This window comes from Pseudopipra pipra, chromosome 15 (assembly GCF_036250125.1).
Source record: "Pseudopipra pipra isolate bDixPip1 chromosome 15, bDixPip1.hap1, whole genome shotgun sequence".
Taxonomy (NCBI): Eukaryota; Metazoa; Chordata; class Aves; order Passeriformes; family Pipridae; genus Pseudopipra; species Pseudopipra pipra.
The window spans coordinates 11,124,276-11,143,768 of NC_087563.1; the positions used below are offsets into that span (position 1 = coordinate 11,124,276).

A 19,493-nucleotide genomic window follows, 5' to 3' on the forward strand; every position below is an offset into this window, starting at 1 on the left:
AGAGGATGAGGATGGCCCTCAGGAACCATGATGCCTTGGAGACAAGAAGAGCTCCTGATCGCGCTGAAGATCCCCGTGATCCTCAGAGGGCATCTTCCAGGGGCCCTGTCTGCTAAACAGGAAAATCCATCAGGAAACTGAGGGGAAACTGTGAGTAGAAAGGAATCGGGACAGATCCTCCTCCCTGATGCAGAGCTAGCAGTGTTGCTCAGGTGTAACAAAGAGCAGGACCCCAGTGGCACTCCCGGCCTCCTGCCCCAGTAGGCTCATCCTCCCATCCTGCTCCTTAGGACAGAGAGAAAGAAAGTCCTCTTTTATGGGCACATTGTTGGAAATAATTTTTTTTACTGCTTCTCAATAAAATCCTGCCACAACGGCACAAAATCCTCTCACCATTACTAATCTAACTCTCCCTCCAGGAAATTCAAGGCAGGAAACATTGTCTGCCTGCCGAGGTATCTTATGGTACAATTCTCTAAGCAGTATTCTCGGCACTTCATGTCATTATCTGTTGTTTGTGAATGTAGGAAATGCCATTCAATTACCTCACAACCTGATTAACACATTGCATGTACTTATTTCGTTCTGGTTTATTTTATATTCATCTTTCTGTTTTAGTGAATTATTCTACTTGTTACTGGCCAAAATATACCTCAGGCCAGTCTAGACCTTTCTGTTAATGTAGTTTCTCTCTGAGGCTTCATGCAGGATAAATGGTTTGTTATTATGCTCTTTCTTGATGAGGAGAAAAATAAAACTATATTTTAAAAGGAAGTTAATTGTGGACGTCATTTTGGGGGACTGTTTGTGTCAGAGCTATTGCAGCGAGGCAGAGCTAAGATTTACTGCGGGACTGGGATCCTCAGCCTTTTGCTATTAGTATGCAGCTTCCAGACAGTTAAATTATTCCAGACACTCTTGCCTATGATATCATCTATTCTTAAAAGACTGGAGATATGCAGGCAGCAATCAGATGGCTGAACTACACGGAGAAATATTAGGTGAGTGCGGCTTAGAGCAGGGGGTTTGCTGGCTGTAAATTGAATTTATGTTCCGATAGAAGATCCAGCTCTGCCCCCGTGTGCAGAGGTCTGGGAACAGCAACGTGTCTGGGAGCTCTTCCAATGTTCCACATCGCCAGTCAACTGCAGAGGAACGCAGTTTGTGCCGGTTTCTACAGCAGCACAGGCTTGAGTGTGGTACTGCTTTGTTCTCGATTACGGTGTGACAGCAGGGTACCAGAGCAAGGACAATGATACCTCAGCAGGAATAACAACACGTGGACTTGCATGCACACACCCACCTTTTTTTTTTTTTTTTTTTTTTAAAAAAAAAGTGGTATCACTGCTCTCTGTAGCCAGATGAAGCCTGTGACAAGTTTTAAACTAAAGCAGGGAACATCAATGAAGAATTCTGAAGGTCTTGGTTGACTATGGACTTGCTTGAGATAGGGAATCTCAAGACAAGAGCAAAAGCTTCCCCGGAGAATATCACTGCTATGGGAAGAAATACTTCTGGATTAGAACGTGGGTAGAATTTCCAGAATTATTGGAAATTTACCTTAATACATGAGAACCCATCATATCACTGCCAACATTTACCCCATTCATGTGGCCATAACCATCTTGAATGTTTGCCCTCTAAGAACCTAAAACAGCAGGAAGAGTTTTATTTCAGCTTTTCTATGGATCTCATGTCTGTAGAAATGCTAAAATAATCCTATGGTGAAAACCACTTTACTGAGCCCACTGTCATGATATTCCTGAATCTCGGAATCACTGAATAGTTTAGGTTGGAAGGGACCCCTGGAGTTTATCCAGTCCAACTCCTCTGTCAAGGTAGGGTCATCTGGAGCAGGCGACACAGGAACTCATCCAGGGGGATTTTGAATGTCTCCAGAGAGAGAGACTCCACAACCTCCCACGTATCTGTTCCAGTGCTCTGCCACCATCAGTGTAAAGAAGTTCTTTCTCATATTGAGGTGAAACTTGTGTTTTAAGTTTAAGGCCATTACTCCTTGTCCTGTAGCTGGGCACCACTACTGAAAAGAGTCTGCAACCTTCACACATATCACTGAGGGGTTTGGGTAGGTGGATGCACTCTGCCCTTCCCATTTACAACACGTGTATCACATTTCCTGAGGCTCACTGTCTGGGAACAGTTGGTTTTGACTGTTCCTAATGCCTGTTTTCAGCCCATCTTCTTCCCCACAATTACTCCTGTCCTGTTCCCTCTGTTTCCTATTAATGTGAATTGTGCAATCTCTGTTACATCTGCCCCAGCAGCTCTCCCAGCCCTGACCTGGCTGCTGTCCATTATCTCCCATCCCTTCCACAGACCCTGTAGCAGGGCTCCTTATTTGCTTCTCCTTTTCTCCCTGCTGCCCCGTGAAGTGGCAGGAGTTTCGGGAGGAGAAGAACTGCTTTTGGAGCAGTCCTGGCTGGCCACTCAGACCCTCAGAAGCTGCATGGGGATCAGAGGGGATCTTCCCAGGGGATCTTCCCAGCGGATCTAGCTAATGAAAGGGCGGGTGTTGGGCAAACATGAGAGCAGTGCCACTCCCTGGCAGATACCTGCCATGCTCAACAGCTCCTGTGTGATTTCAGTCTTGCAGGAGAGGAAACAGAAGCATCACAGCTTCTGCTAGCTGGGGATCTCTGGTCTGGAGGTGGGTATGGAGAAGCTCAGGCTGCAGGGCTGAAGAGGAGACAGACTCTGTTCCTGTAGCCTCCCCAGCCACCACAGAGCTGGCAAGCACCACATCCACCAGCAGCTGGTGCAAGTTGTGAGGAAGCTTTGTTTTCAGGTTTTGGCATTCCTGCCCCTGGAAAATAATAATTATTAATGCTTCCGTGACTAATGCTTCCTTTCCAAATATGCTCACAATCAGCTCAAGGAATCTGAAAGTCAACTCACTCAGGATACCAAGAATGCAACAGAAACAACTTTCAAAGGAACCCTTCAACTTGTGATATTTGTGAATGAGATCCAAATAGCATTATTCATTTATTTTTCAGGAAAATGATTTCATTGATATAATCAGGCCAAATCCCACAAGCTCTATTCTGTGACTACAATTCCCTTACACTTTCAGCTATGTTTTTATGATTTATCTGCTCATGCCAAGTGTTGAACATCTCCCAGGATAATAAGAAAACCAATTCTGATTTTCTATTTAAAACTCAGGCTGCCTTTAAGCCACATGTATGAATCAAACCTCTTCTAAAGCACAAACAAGTTCCATCCGTCACTTCCTTCCATGACTACCTTAAATCAAAAATTTATTATTTCATGCAATATCCCTTATTTGTTTTTCCATACACTTGTGATAGAGTTGAACCACTTAGCAGAGCCTAGCACATTATTTATCACTTATCTTCCCTAAAACACGACTTTCAGCTGACACTCTAAATTTAATGCCATATAATTGTGGGGGAAGGGGGGAGCCTAACAGCTTGCCTTCTGTTTGCAGCTACTGGAAATTTTTCTGGAATGTCTTTGGTATTAAGAAGCCCGTGTCACCTGCACAGAATACCACTTGCTTGCCATTAATAGGAAATGTTATCCCAGTACAGATTTAAGGGTACTTATTCTCATAATTTCTTAATCAGACTAATGCCCATTCCCAAAAGATTAATAATTCTTGCTCCTTCATAGAATTGTCTTATAAACTTCTGAGGTTTTAGGTAATGCTTTCCTCTTGTGATGACTGTTTCCTTCCTGTTGGTGAGAAATCCAGTGTACCAGAAAATTACAGCAGAGAGTTTGGAGAGATTCACTGAGCCTTCAGAACCTTTTAAATACACTGATGTCTGCCAAACCCCAGAGTTGATGTCTGTAAAAGCTTAGAGTGTCCCATGATGCTGTTCCCTCACTCTGCTATACCATGAAAGTGTCCTGGCACCCCATTCCTGTCTAGCATGTGTGATATGGTGTGTGCAAGGCAAACACTTCCAACAAATGGGCTTTTTTTTCTTCCCCAACTTCCATACGTAATTTCACAACATCCACTATTGAGACAGTGCTCCTGTTTGCAAAGTACAAATCACTCGTTGTACAGCAGGGTGGCTTTGTTAACAAGCTGGGTGTAGCTCAAATTTTTGTTTAATTCTTCTGGGCATCTCTCTAACAAGCAAGTATTCTTTAGAGCTCAACTCAATAATCAATACAATTTTCTTAGTTTACAGAGCAAATAATTACTTTCTGTGATGACTTCACAAGGTCGGGGAGATGTATATATATAGTGGGGACAGAGGAGGCTGAGAACCATCCCCAAACTCACCGGCTACAGACTCTCCAGTAGCAGCCGTTACAGCACCGCTGACATGAAGATGGCAAGTAGCATTGCCCTTCTTGGGCTGGTCCTTCTTGGCTGCCTTTCTGGTAAGTCTTTTTGCTACAGTCTATGCTGGCATCTCTAGTCCTCCCAATCCTCTGCATGTCTATATACATCCTTAAGGAGAGTGCAGCCTTTTGGGGATGTGATGATTTGGGAATATGCAGGCTCTCTAATGTCACCCTTATGCAGATAAACACTATAGATTGGTAGGATCTATGTCTGCTTTAAGTTTATGAGCCTTAGTGGGGATAATAGTGACAAAACAAAAAAGGATAATATTTTATGTCCTGTTTCTTCTTTAGTGAGTCAAAATTCCCGGTTTCACAAATAATTGAGTTTTTTAATCTCAGTATATAACTTCTCATTTACTTAGAGTAGATAAAACATTTGGGAAAACAATCACTTCTCAATAATGAGAAAGTGTATTTGGTTACTCTGTAGGGAATTTGGTGATTCCAAAGAACTTTAGTCAAGGACATTGTACAATTTTTATATTTTCTAATCTCTGTTTTTATTGCAGATCTTGCTGTTGCTCAACAACGGGTGAGTAGTAGAATTGCTTGTGATTTAGTCTTGATTTCTAAGTCTAGATCAATAATTCATACTCACACTGCATTCCAGGGAAGGCTTGAGGAAAAAAAAATTGAAAATGAAGAGCGAATAAAAAGAAGTGCCCCTAAGTGCACCTCTTCTCCCCAACATAAGAAAATACCTTTGTCAGAGAAAGATAACTTACCATGTTGATGATTAAAAAGACAGCGATTAATAATATAGAATGCGAGTCAGCACAGCACAGAGTGCCAGCAGAAAATCTATATGACTATTGAATAACTGCCTAAATATCTTCCCTGTCTTCATTCCCCAAGGAATGATCATTTTTGCCTGTAATTCTCACCAAAAGTACTTTAAGTCTTAATAGCAAAAAGGTGCTTTCATATGCTGTAAGATACATGGTGTATTTTGTTCTCTCTCCTCTTCACCTTGGAGGAATCATAGAGAAAAAAAATAACCATCAGTAGCCTCCCAACGCAGCAAAAACATGATTAGCACAAGCTAATCATAGCCTTCTCTCCACTTGGAGACATTACAAGTCCTCTTTCTCAGGCCTCCTGCAGCACATACCTGTCTGGAATATCTGGAAAAACCATGACTATTGCCTGTCCCCGCAACTACAGCCCCGTCTGTGGAACCAACGACCGAACCTACCCCAATGAGTGCTCCCTCTGCAAGGATTTCATGTGAGTAGAAGGTCTCCCAATCACCTACAATGCCAGTTCAAGCAGCAGGCAGAAGCCCTTGGTGTTGTGACTAATCGTGGGGTGGACTAAATTTTTCTTAAGTTTCTGTCTTCCCTAATGCTCATGATCTTCCATGTCAAAGCTCCAGAATCTGATTAATTACTGGGGCTTTACGAGTCAAGAGACTTGATGATTGAGATGACTACATGGTATGAAGAGATTAATCTTTCCTTTCCTTCTCTCTTTCTCCCTCTAGCCGTAACCGTGCCCTTGACAAGAAACACGATGGAAGATGCGTTCAGGTACGGTCTGAGAACGGTTCCTTCTCCTGCTGCTCTGAGCAGTGGTGGGTGAAATTACGGCAGAGATCTAGACACAAACCTTGCCTAAGATTAATTCTGTACTGAACCCCCACAATTTCTTACTGTCAGAAATCGAATGAAAATGAAGAATTTCAAATTTGCAAGTTTTTAATTTACATTTTGTTTGAACTGTTAAAATCAGTGACTTTTAAAGTGCAAAATATCTTCTGTATAACACCAGACTTCAGAAAGGAAACTTTTGATTTTGAGAATGTTTTGTTCAGTGTTATGAAAACACTTCTTTTCAGATTTAGACTTAGAGGCTTCTCGAAGTTAAGAAATTCCCAGAGGAAGTTTGGATTTTGACTGAATCATAATTTTGTAACAGAAAAAATGATTCTATTGGAATGTCTATCATAAAGTTTGTTTATCAAGATATGGAGCTACCATGAAGTGGCAAAGCATGTCTATTTTTAGTTTAGAGAGAGAGAGAGTAAAGAAACACTCTGGCTGTGCAATTTAACATAATACAATGACTTCCATTTCAATACACTCAGAGTGATTGCAGAAACAGTGAGCTGAGTGTAAACTCCATTTTCAAGAGGCATTGGTACATCGCAGCAGAAGTTGCTGCTGCATAAGGTATTTTAGGCAAAGATCCTTCACAGTGGCCTTCAGGGTGAAAATCCCCAAGATAACAGCAATGAAGCCCACTTCAGGACAGATACTCCCTGCTACATCCACATGGAAGATTTTTCATCTATGCTCCTCCAACTCCACCACACTGGGGCTGGAGAACCCTGTCCCCTTGAAGCTCTGGAGAAAGGGGGAGATGTCTCTTGTGCCATGCTCCATTACACAGGGCTGATGCCAAGGGGAGCAGAGATTAAAATGCAGTTCTCTGACTGTTTCAGGTCGACTGTACTGGTCACCTGAAGCCTGGCAGTGGTCTGACCATCCCCTGCACCCAGGATTACTCTCCCATCTGTGGCACCAATGGAGTTACCTACAGAAACAAGTGCCTCTTCTGTAGAGCTGTGGCGTAAGTGAAGGGCCTGGGTCGTGGGATGGCTTTCTGTATCAGTAGCTGCTCCTCTTGGTATTTGGAGCATAACAAGGTAGTTTGACTGATGAAGCAGCTGCACTGTGCTCATTCATTCTCAACTCTCTTTCCAAAGGAGCGGACTGGAAGTGAATCTGCAGAGTTATGGACAGTGCTACCAGCAGGTAAAGCTCAGAAATCTGCACTCTTTGCTGCTATCACCTTTTGCAACACAAATTCACTGATTCATAACTAAATAAGAGAAATGCCTGCACTGTCCTGATGCATTTGGTCTGGAAATAGGATTTGAGGAAAGTAGTTAAAGGATGTCGGGGTCAATAGGTATTGAACCAAATCTACGGTTCAGATACGTGGTCCCCTCTCTGACCTTGGAACACAACAAGTCAGTTGTGTCAGCAGTGGGTGCTGAGACCTTCATTTACTGGGAAACTGGATGAGCAAGAGATGCTGTGTCATCCTGTCTGTGGGAGAGCAGGAGGGTCCTGTACTACCAGCCTTTATTAGTAGTGGTGATTTCCCAGGTTGGAGTACTTGCTGCAGTGGGGTTTGTGACCACCTCCTTTCTGTTCACTTGTCTCTGCTTGCCTGCTGAACCAGGGCAGGCAGTGGGACAGCCAGCCTGGAAATATCAGCATGGTCATTTCACTACTTATAATAGTATTTATTAGATATTAGATATATCTGACATCTCCCTATTTCAGGCAGTTCCAGGCAAGAACATTCTTTGCCTCTGAGTTTGCAGAATTGCTGGAACAACAGAGCCCTGCTCCTGAAAAGTGCTTTTATGCTTTGCTATATCATGAATATTAAATAAACATAAAGCACTTATGTAGGAAGATACAGGGAACAAAAGCTTTAAAACCTGTTTTTTGCTCCATTATTAGCCACAGAACATTGACTGCACCCAGCAGAAGGGCATCAACATCTGCACCTCTGAGTACAACCCCATTTGCGGTTCCGATGGCAGAACTTATGCAAACAAGTGCCAGTTCTGCAGCGCAGTTAAGTAAGTACAGAGCTCACTATGTGGCCATGAAACCAGAGTAGCTGGAACCCACACACACTGGTGGCAGCTGGTGTGGAAGCCCCAGAGCTCCCATTAGCTCCTTGATAAATCCATCCCTGCCCCGTGTTCCTCTCCCAATGCTCACTCCTGTGTCACCCCCTAGGCACTGCAGATCTTAAGCCTGAGTGAGCCTTCTCCTTCCCTTGCAATTAAAATCAGATTCCCGCTTGCAGGCTCATAGCATTGCTGAGTCCCTCCTGGTCAGGGTAATTGAAACTGTGACGGCAGGAGGTGTCCAAAATTATGGGGTTTGTCCCAAATCTCTCTAACATATGAAAGTGTGTAACCTGGGGAATCAGAGAAGAGATGAAACACTGAGTGAAGTACTTAATAAGCTGGAGAGCACAAGGGCATTTGGCTTATTTGGGTGAAGTTAGGCCATGAAAATGAGATCTATGTTTGTAACTTTGGTCTCTCTTCTCTTCAGCCGCGGCCGTGGAAATCTGCTCTTCCGCCACCAGGGCGAGTGCTAAGCGCTGGAGCTGGACCCTTCATCATGACTTCTCCCTTGCAAATTCTGCAATCAAACACACTCTTCCTTGCTCCCTCACCTGTTACGCATTGGTCTCTGCTTTGATCGATCAATAAATTAAATGCAGCCACAATCTTTGCCATGGAATGTTTGGTTTTGATTCTATTTTCATGGTGTTCAGGCTTTTGGGTACATATCTGTCAGGCAGGAGAAGTTGTGGAATAAACCACAATAAAGAGCAAAACTTAATGCAAATCACACACTCACCCAAGCCCTCATGAGAAAATGTCACTCTGTAGCAAACCATCAGAAGAGAAACCAGGCTACAAAGTAGTGTCACTTTCCTAATTTTGATGTTTTATAGAGTGCAAATGGATTTGTCCTTGTTACAGCTCTGGGAATGGGAGGAACTGATCCTTTTAGGGGCCTTGACATAGGGGGATGGCCCTGAGAAAGTGTGAAAGGTGGCCATAGTCAGCCCTACCTGGTCTCACCTGGGCAAGGGGCGGGTCTGGGGGTGCATTATAAAAAGGAGGATTATGTCAAAGGGAGGGAAGAAAATTAGGAACTGCTGCTTCCTTGAAGGGTGTGTCCACCGAGACTGTGCTTGTCAGCAGAAAATTGCAGCAAGCTACGCAAGGCTGTAATGAGCCTAATGAGAACCTGAGGAGAAATTAGACTGGGCTCAGGCTTTCAGCTTCTTGAAGAAGAAAACTGAAAAGCTGTACTGGGGGTATTTGAGGTAGAGATAAGGCAGGGGACCCTTCGGGAAAAGGTCTTGGATTTTCTAACTCCAGGAAAGAAGGGCCAGCAGATGTGTTAGTAGCTTCAACATGTTCTCTATCTTGGGGAAAAAGGTATGGAGATAACATCTTTGTGGGAGCCTAAAGAATGCACTGGAGGAGCAGTGATACATATGAATGTTCACGATGATGTGCCATGTTTTTGGGTGAGTCAAGGAGTTAATATGCAAACAGCACAGGCAAAAATTCCCAAGTGCCATGGCTCACACATTCCTTTCCTCATCCTTTCTCCACCTCCCATTCTCTTGTTATGTAAAAAAATAGCTCTTGCTAAGGCTGATATTTAGGACAAAATCTGTGACTTCTAAGCCTTTTCTTTGCATCTTGCTTCCTGAAGAAGATAATTTCTTGACAAGGATTTTTGTAGATAAAGATAAGAGGCTTGTTCTTCCCCTAGAACCAGCCCAGAGCAGTGCTTCTAGGAAGAGTAATGAAACGTCTTATTTTCAGGTGGTTTTGTATTAGTACAGGCAGTATAAATCACATCATGGCTTTATGACTGCTCTTAATAAAAGACAGACTGAAGAGTCATATGAGTCCTCACTGTTTACCTGCTTGTGTGTCTGAAGAATAGTTAAGGAACAATAGCTGGTGGATGTGAACAGACACCTGTCAACACAGGACAGAGCTTGGCTATGATTTCTTGTTGGACAAGAAGGTTTATAGAGTGGCCACAGACTAGTGGAGTTTTGGCTATAGAAGGAAATTGTTTTCAATGGCGAGGTCCTACAGTGAAGCTCCTCTGTGGTGGTAGTTTCTGCCTGAGGATTCCAGATACTTTCTTAGGAGCTCAGAAGGCTTTGGAAAAGCCCAAAGAGCAGTTCACCTGCAGCAAAAGGGAGGGCAAATGGTGAATATGTGATTGTATTCCAGATGCCTCACAAGCCTATAAGCAAGGACTTTCTAGAATATGGAAAGGTTTGTAGTATTTAAGTCTAAAGACTGGCCCAGCACAGGTTAGTACTCAGCTTGACACCAGCAAGACTTTGCCCAACTAACCCTTAGGATTCAAAACAAGGTCCAGGTGCCCTTCTTCTATCCCAGATTGTCAGAGGGACAGAATTCCCTCACCTAAAATGGCAACCGGACTGTTCAGATATTATAAAGAAGTGGAAATGGGTAATTACAATAATCACCTGCTTGGTGATTTAGTCTTTTCCCCTCCTCAGCCCGGAAGGGGTTGGTCCCTGCAGTGCATTTGCTGAGGCTTTAGCCAGTCAGTTGTGCTGCAGCAACCGAAATGTTTGGGCAGATAAGGGACTGAGGCATTAAGGCTGTGGTCATGAACAGTGACGTATGAAACTAGAAAAGGCAAACAGGTAGTGCTGCGAGTGGCAGAACCGAGCGTGGTTTTGAACGGCGCTGTGGCTGACGGGCTTGATAACTAAATTATATGAGAGGCTGTGTTGTGAGCTCACACTTAATAGATATCTGAGGATTCACCTGTCAGTCATGGTTTCTCTGTTGTGTGGATTTTCAGATGTCTAGCAAGCTGAGAACTGTAATGCTTCCCCAGATGTAGGGCATCCATAACATTGCTTTCTCACAGAAACTCCCTCCCTTGCTGGCTTGGGATGTTAATAGCGTCTTTCCTCTGTTGCTAAAAAAATGTATGAAAATGTCTTTATTATTTTTAATTTTTTTCACTCCTATGTAAAATTTAGTTGACACTAGTGGATTAAAAATTTACTGGGGGAACCAGTAAAGAGATATATCTATACACATCGCTGTCCTAAGCTTTGTCTCCTTGGGAAAGCATACTAACATTTAAGCTTGTTCTTATCTGAAGAGGTGTTTGGCAAATTGTGCAGCTGAACATAAATCCTTGCACAGCCTCAGCTGGAAAAAGAGCTCAGATTTCCCTATTCCCCATCAGATTCCCTTCATTGCCACTTGCTGTGGGAGCAGAGCCCTAACATATGTTTGGGAATGTGAAAAACTGGAAAACATTGACAGCTAGAGTTTAAATAGTTCAGGGAGGAGAGTCAGCAGTCCTATCTGGGACTGTGCACGCAGCGATGAGAGCATGTCACATCTGAGTGCTTCTCCACCCCAACTCAACAAATTTAGAACCATCCTCAAAAATAGCCAGGGAACAACGTATAATTGGTTTCACAGACAACACATTCTCATGCTGTGATTTATTTTGTAACGTCTAGTGAGTGTCATCACGCCGCACTCAAAGGCTCGGAACTGGCATTCAGCAAGGGCCCAGAGAATGAAAATTACCAGCTTCCCCGATGAATCACTGCTTTGAAAATTCACCCTTGTGAGAATCCTGTGACTATTTGGAAAAAAAAATAATTATATTACAAACCTGCCTATCACTCATATAATTATCCCTTTCTAGGTTTGATGTGGACAGGGCAGCATTCCTTAAAGCACAATAAACCGGCCAGGACCAATAATGGCTTTAGAAACCAAGTGGAGAAGTTCTCACAATTAAGGTGGGGAATGAGGACAGCTATGGACAGGCACATAAATACACAGAAGGGCAGGTCTGTGTGCACACTGTGGGCTCTGGGGCTGAGACGACACCTCCCGCTCCGATCACTGGGCTTGGACTAAAGAGCTACCTGCAGCATGAAGGCAACAGGTGCCTTAGTGCTTCTCAGCCTGCTGCTGCTCTCTTTCTTCTCTGGTAAGTGATCTTTTCCCTAGCCTAGGAAAGAAAAAACACCCAAAACCTCTCCTGACAACAAACTTCGGAGAGCCTTGATCACTGGCTGACAGGCTTGAAGACAAAGCTGAGCAAGTAGAAAATATCTGCGGAACTTGCTCACTCATATGACATATTTCCACTCCTTGTGTGCCTCCACAGTGAATAATGCAGCGGAGGTGTCACTGGGAGACAGAACAAGCAAATTCTGAGCATCTCTTCAGCAAATGTACCAAAGCAGAGTGTAATTATGAGTTTTTGGTATGAATGTTCGCTGGAGAGTTTTGCTGAACCAGTTAGAGAAGAACTCACTCACCTCAGGGTCATCTGCTCTTGTTTTGATTCTAAGCATCTTGGTACTTGGTGTTTTCCTTGGAGATGTGGAAACGTAATTAGATGAAAGTTTCAGCATTCGTTGATGTTGCAGAGAAAAGCTTGAAAATTAAATTCAAATGTCCTCAAGGAGTCAGAACAAAGAGGGCAAATTAAAAGGATTCAGCAACTATTTATCTGGAGATTTACACATCTCTCTGATGATGCGGGGAAGCTGAGTGATGATTTTTGAACATATAGACCATGTCAGTGTTATCACTTGCTTGAGTCCAGCTGACCCAGGTCTGCAAGGTTTGTGGCAACAGATATTGAAGAATGTGTGGAACAAGAATTATTTATACTTGTTTTTCTGCAAATAATTTGAATAAAGAATTCACTTGAGAAAATGGCAAGCTGTGCATGGAGAAAAGAGGTGAATTGCTTTGTACACATTATTCATTATGAAATATTCATCTGTCCCTAATTGAGTCTTAATTGGGACAGGGTTTTGTCAGAAGGCTTAAGCTTCCTTCCAAGGCCAGGCAGAATAGCAGCAAACTCTGTGATCTCCTGTAAAATAAACAGATGTCAAGAGGCATCATCACAAAGTCTTCTGTAGCTGCATGTAATATTTATAAGACCTATCTAATGAGCTGTTTTGTAAATAATATGCAGATAGCCACACCAATGCCTTTACCATTAAGGCAGCCTGGCCAAACCTGAGTACAGGGTAAATGTGCCAGCACCAGGGATAAAACACTAAAGGGCAAAAATAGTAGGGGAAGTTGATGGATGATATTTGAGCTGACTGAGGGCTGAGTGGGATTTCCATTGGGGAGGGTGGAGTGTAGGACAAGGCCCTCCTATCTCCTGTCCCAAGCTCCCTCCTGCCCAGAGCCACCAGAGCAGCATCACAGTGACCCCACTGACCCAGCAAGTACAGCCTCAAATCCAAACCTCCACTGCTGTGTGAGATGCTGGGAATTTGTCCCACAGTGCTGTGACCCAGATTCTGCGAATCTGCATTCAAGCCACCCTCAAGTGTCAGGCTCCCCCTTAGAAACATGGCAGGGTTGCCCCATTTCACAGCTCTGACTCAACCTACACACCTGACTGCAGGCTTTGCTGGGAAGAAATATAAAGAGGATGGACTGATCAGCTCCAAGCTCAGAGCCTGTGGTTACAGAGGGTGTTTTTGTGCTCGTACTGACCGACAGAGCCTGTTCTGCTCTGCATCACCCCATGACATTTCTCTATATCTCACCCAGGATGAGCCTGTTCTGAGAGAGTCTCTGGGCTGTAAGGTCTCCTTCTCCATGGCATGCTCCTGTTAACAGTACTGGCCATTTGCACTGTTCAGATATGCAGGAGCTTAAAAGCCCATATAGCTTTAAAATCGCTGGGAGCACAGCTCCAGATCCGATATGGCAGCTTGCTTCCCTGGGAGTGGCTGCCTTCCAGGAGACTGGGTTATGTGTCTGAGGTGTAGTTAGCAGCTGAACGACTGATTTCATGGTATTTTAGTAACATTTTTCAAAATACAAAAATACTAAAAAGCAATTAAGGTAATGTATTTCCTGCCCCCTCTTCTGCTGCGCAGAATGATGGAGTAAGAAAAACTTGGAGTATGTTTCACTGTGATTTGCATAAAGGGTTTATGACTTTAGTTCAGACTCTATCAGAAAGTAATGCTGATGCATAAAATCTCTGTTTGGTTTTTATTTATTTATTTTTATTTTTTTTTTTTTTTTTTAGTTCCAGATGTAGCAGGTCAAGACATTGAAGAGGTTAGTGCTGCTGTTTCTGCTTGCTGAATCTGCACTTCATAGAATTATGGTATCATTAAGGTTGGATAAAGGCCTCCAAGATCATTGAGTCCAACCTTTAACCAATCACACCTTGTCAGCTAGACCATAGCTCTGAGTGCCACATCCAGTCATGTCATTCCACTTTAGAGGAATTTTTTTTAACCAAAATCTTGGTTCTTGCTAAAGAGTTTTTAAAGTCTGCTGAGAGCAGGTGGGCCCTTCCAAGAATTCCCAACAATGGGGAGTTCATCACTACACAGAGGATCCTATGTGTGGCCATGTTAGGAGGTAGACTAGGGAAAAAGATGGTTGGTTTAGCAAATGTTTCCCGCAGCTGCATCTACCCCTGCTTGCACAAGGGCAATGTTTACACACTGCACCGCTTTTGACTTTGCTCCTCTGTCCAATCTTCTCATGAAACAAATGGACTCTTGGGTGTTCTATTCCCCAAAATTAAGTCCATCACTGGGACTTGTACAGAGACAGGATACCTGTACACTTCCTGGGCACCATTTTTAATTCACCATAGACTATGTTTTTCCTCTCCTTCCTCTGGGAAGGCAGAGGTTCAGCAAGAACCAAGCTGAGTGCAGAGTTTCGCAAGACGCATGAAGCCCTGCAGGAGGGAGGTAACTTGACTCCAAATGCCTAACAGAGCATCAGTGCTGACTCTTCTCCTGCATGCCTAGGCTAATCCACTCCTGTCACTGGGAGATCAAGAGTTCTCCAAGGTGACTACAGTTTCCCTCCACAAACATGGGGCAAAAATTCCCCTGAAGCGCTGCTTCTGCTCATTTCTGGGAGGGCTTTTTCTGTCTGTGTCATCACTTGTCTGAAAAAGCATTACTTTAGTGACCTTGTGTCCAATTTGGAAAGTGAAACAAAGAGAATGGGAGTCCTGAAAGGTTTGTTTTTTTCAATTTCTTGTGCAGATTTGTAAAGAGTTCGTAAACAGGAGCGTGTACTGCACGAGGGAGTCCAACCCTCACTGCGGCACTGATGGCATCACCTACGGGAACAAGTGTGCCTTCTGCAAGGCAGTGCTGTAAGTGACACAGAGGGAATGGAAATAAGAGAGAGTTGGCTTCATTGCCATGTATCTAATGATGTTCTTCATGGAGGGGAGGCCCTGCATCCAGGCTGCTCCTGTTATACGGACCAGGTCCTGTATCATGCCAAGTAGAATATTACCTCCTTAGGGCAAGTTAATTTTAATTCATTTCTAGGCATTGCAGGCTGCTGGTTGCCATGCTGAGAGGCAGCACAGGGCCTGGGAGGCAATTGCATCCTGCCTGTACCTTCCACACACACTAAATTGATGCACAATTCCCACTATATGCCACAGGCTGCAGCTCTCACTGCCCACACTCCTGGGTACTGAGAAGTGCCTGGAGGAATGTGGGAGCTGAACCATGCCAAGCTATTCCTGAAAAGTCTGAATGAACTTTGTGGAACAAGACACAAGATCTCAGGGGAAGAACATGATGTTTCTCCTTTTCCTGAGCTCTGTCACCTTTTAAAGGAGATGCAATAGGAGCCAGCCCCCCTGGTTGGAATGTGCTTCCAAAATATAATTTTTTCCTTAACAATCCTCACACTTAGTGTGCACTTAAGGCTGTCTTATCCTAGGGAAAATTATGGAAAAAGGAGAGGGGAAAATGGTTTGATATTCCCTGCAAGGCACCAGGTTAAGCTGGCACAAGTCAGGCCTGTTGGGATGGATGAGCTCTTTGTCCCACACTACTGTGTGTTATTTGGTGCTTGGCCTAAGTCTATCTCGCTCTTTTTACAGGAGAAGTGGAGGGAAAATAAGATTGAAGCACCTGGGGAAATGCTGAGTCCTCATTGTCACCGAGCAGCAAGAGCTGAGCCCCTGTTGGCAGTGGCTGCACACAGCTGTGCCTGGACTCAGGAGCAGCCTGCCCTCGCCTCTGCTGTCTCTGCTCAATAAAATAAACCTCAGCACGATTCCTTGGCTGGACTCCTTTTTCCACAATACCCAGAAAAACGCTTTGATTCAGCCGTACTGGAGCCTAATGTACGGCTTTGCTACCCCGCACTGTTGCATCACCCTCCTCCCGGGAAGAAAGGCGCTCCCTGTGCTTGAGCGGCGATTCCCACGGCTCCCGTGAGCTGTGTCCTCCCGTCCCCAGCAGCCACAGCTCTTCTGTCCCGTCCTGCCTGAAAAATTGTCACAAGCTTGCCGGGCAGCCAAGCAGCCCCTGCTCAAGGGCTCCTGCCCGACTCTCCCCATCGCAGGGGGTGGGTGAGAGCGGGCGCCCCGATTCCCTTCCCAGCCTCCCTAGACATGTTCCTTCCTCTCTCAGAGGTTATTGTGGGAGGGTGACGGGAGAGCTGGTGAACAGTGTGACTGCATATGCCTCATCTCCTTTGGAAAGCAGAGACAAGCAAGCTTGAGGGTAGGGAATATTGCTCCATTTAAGCCTGCACCAAGATAATGGCAGGTGGAGGCTGGTTTTAGGCAGAAGCTGCAAGGCTCTTCTTCCCAAATCAGTCTTTTTTCCTCTTCCTTGTAAGAGAACGCTTTGGCTTGAAAACTGGGAACTCACTAGCATTAGTTTCCTGCTGCCAAGTGGCTTCTCATGCTAATAAAATTATATTTAGAAGAGCACCAGATTGTATAAAGTGTTAATAATTTTAAAAAAAATATTCCCTGAAGGAAAAGAGCTGTGGGCTTCCTCCTTCCTCCTCTAGGATAAATTCTCCCTGAATCATACACAGACCTTGATTTTCTAGGCACAAATGTTTGCATTTATTTAACATTTTTAATGCACATAGACTTAGTCCTTTCTTTACTTTTCACACTGCTGCCCTCTCTCTTCTTCCTGCTGGCTGGAAAATCCTTCTTTATGCAAACATAAGAAATGTAATTCTCTCCCCGTTCACTGTGAAAAATTCTCACAGGGAAATACTTGTGGCATCCTCTTGTTAAAACATTGGCAGCAGATCAATGGGACACCAGCTCCTTCATGTTAAACACTTAATTTTCAAAGGGAGCTTTAGATTTTATCATGAGCCTCAGGGGTCAACATCTTTTGCAAGCACCTAAATGCTGAGCACCTAAACCTCTGGACCTTGTTTGGACAGAGCTTGAGTGTTTGCCTCTCATGCCACAATCCCCGCTTTGAACTCAATTGGGGCACAATGCCTAAAAAGAGAGGCCTCAGCAATGTGCTCAGCACACCTAATGCCAGCTTCTCCTCTGATAATCCACATAACCCAATTCTGGCAAATCCTTTGTCATTTGGTAACTTCACAGGCAGCCAGCCAGTGGTTGAACTGCACAGGTAAAGCTCCGAGTTGGCTGGTTTGGAGCTTCTTTTGGACCAGCTGTCTTTGATCCTGACATTTTTCCCATTCCAGCCTACTGTATTCTTGCAAAACCTGTCACCTCTTCTTTGAAGCAGACCAACCCTCTCTGTGGCCCAATTGTACAGCCTGGGCACTTGTTTGATTTTAAATTCAGAGGTTACATTAATAAACTCAACAGCAGGACACTCAGAACATGGGCAAGATTGAGGTAAGATGCTCAAGTGGTCACAAAGGACACACTGGGAAAGTGGGAAGGTCTTCCTCATAATTCTTCCTTCTTGGAGCAGGATGACCTCCACATGTCCTCTCCTACCTGAGTTATCCTGTGGTGATCCTATTACATTGTGTGGCTCTGGACCAGCACCATATTTAGAGTACAGGAGCAAAAAGACACCATTTTTAAGACAGAAAATGAGAGAGGGGTTATGGGACATCTTTATACCTGAGATGGCCCTCAGTGACTCCAAATATCTCACAGCATATTCCTGTATCTAATCCTAATTTTTGATCTTGATGCTGAGATTCAGACCTCACTGTTTAGTAACCATCCTGTATTTTGTTTTTTTCAGAGCAAATAGCAACTAAAAACACCTCTGTACCTCAAAGATCCAACTACCATCCCCTCCACCTGTGCTGGGGAAGTGGAGGGTGGGACTCATCTGCTTGGAGGAAATTATTTCCCTCACTTGGAGAAATGTGTCCCTGGGAGAGGCCAAGAGAGGCAGCACTACAGCAAAAGAACCATTTCTGTTGCGGTCTGTCCTTCTGGCAGAGTGGGCACCTGGCTCCGGTTAGCCAAGGTGGCAGGGATGCTTTGGTGGTGCTGGATTCCATTCACTTTTGGTTTCAAAGTGCTGGGATCACCTTCCCAGTGGAGCTGATGGATGGATTCCTGGGACAGGGCAGGAGTGCAGCAGTGGCCACAGGCTGTCCAGCCTGAACTCCCGTCTGTGTCTGGCTGCCTTTCCTGACACACACCAAACTAGAAACCAAACCTTCAGCCACTATTTTTACCTTGATTTCCTTCCCCTACATTCTAAGTTGTGTTGGGCTTGGGTTGTTTTTGTGGTTTTTTTTTTTTTGACAGCTTTGAAAGGTGAGTGAGTCATGGTACATTTGAGATCTCTCTTCTATTAGATAACATGAGCATCTTCACAGCTTTTTCTCTCCCTGGGGAAGAAGGGGCAGAGGCTGGGGTGGGAGCTGTCCCAGCAGCTGGGTCACTGCCAAGACCTGCCCCTTGCAGCAGAATGAGGGCCTGGTGCTCCCCACATCTCACTCAGCCCCCTCAGCAGTTAAAATACAGTAAGAATTAAATCTGTGCCTGGTTGCTCTTACTGCAAGGAGGCCATTGCTCGCATCTGAGCACCCTCCTGTGACCAGGCCGTGCACATGGCAGGGGAAGAATGTATTTACACCTCACAGCTTCACTCTGCTGGTGATGCAGCTGATACATTGCTGTGTCCAGCCTCTTGGCCCATTTAACTTGTGTGCTCAACTTCTTCCTCCTCCTCCCCCAGCACAGACACGTGTCACTGTCACAACTCAGTTCAATCCTTTGTCCTACTTTTTTCCCTTGACATTCACAGTGTTTGACAAGGCTTTTCAAGCTGCCATGGGATGATCCCAGGGTGGTGGTGCTGATGGCAGGGTTCCCACAACCTGGCTGGGGAGGAAGATCTGGACTTGGTTATCATTCCGGTTCACCCTCTTTTCCTTCAGCAGACTGAATCAGGTTGGAAGGGACTTTGGTCCAACCTGCTACTCATGGCAGGGTCAGTGCTGAGGTCTTATCAGGTTGCTCAGGGCTTTATCCAGCCTAGCATTGAAAACCCCCAAGGGTGGGTGTACAAGCTCCCTAGGCTGCCTGGCCCAGGCTTTGACTGTCACTATGGTAAAGAATTTTTTCCTTGTACCCAATTTCAACCTCTTTTCTTTCAACTCTCTCATTTCCAAACCATGTACCACCATGAGGAGTAAGTGGTTAACCAGCAGGATGCTGTTCTGTTCCCCTGAAGTCTTCTTCTCACCAGGCTGAACGAGCCCACCTCCTCTCGCTGAGCAAATGCTCCAGCCCCCCACTCCCTTGGTGGCTCTT

The 19,493-nt window shown here is 44.6% G+C and overlaps 2 protein-coding genes across 2 annotated transcripts; both read left to right on the top strand.

Annotated features, from left to right (window-relative positions):
- The first annotated feature begins 4,150 nt into the window (after positions 1 to 4,150).
- On the top strand, positions 4,151 to 8,627 carry LOC135422604 (double-headed protease inhibitor, submandibular gland-like). Its single transcript, XM_064671910.1, has 8 exons — positions 4,151 to 4,383; positions 4,860 to 4,882; positions 5,444 to 5,577; positions 5,834 to 5,879; positions 6,794 to 6,921; positions 7,058 to 7,106; positions 7,827 to 7,948; positions 8,436 to 8,627. Exons 1-8 carry the CDS (start codon positions 4,326 to 4,328, stop codon positions 8,479 to 8,481), a joined length of 606 nt encoding a protein of 201 aa, XP_064527980.1. The 5' UTR covers positions 4,151 to 4,325; the 3' UTR covers positions 8,482 to 8,627.
- A 3,180-nt stretch (positions 8,628 to 11,807) lies between these two features.
- LOC135422605 (serine protease inhibitor Kazal-type 6-like) lies at positions 11,808 to 16,019 on the top strand. The gene is made up of 4 exons (XM_064671911.1): positions 11,808 to 11,924; positions 14,010 to 14,041; positions 14,995 to 15,107; positions 15,855 to 16,019. The coding sequence occupies exons 1-4, from the start codon at positions 11,867 to 11,869 to the stop codon at positions 15,898 to 15,900; spliced, it is 249 nt and encodes an 82-aa protein (XP_064527981.1). The 5' UTR covers positions 11,808 to 11,866; the 3' UTR covers positions 15,901 to 16,019.
- The last annotated feature ends 3,474 nt before the right edge of the window (positions 16,020 to 19,493 follow it).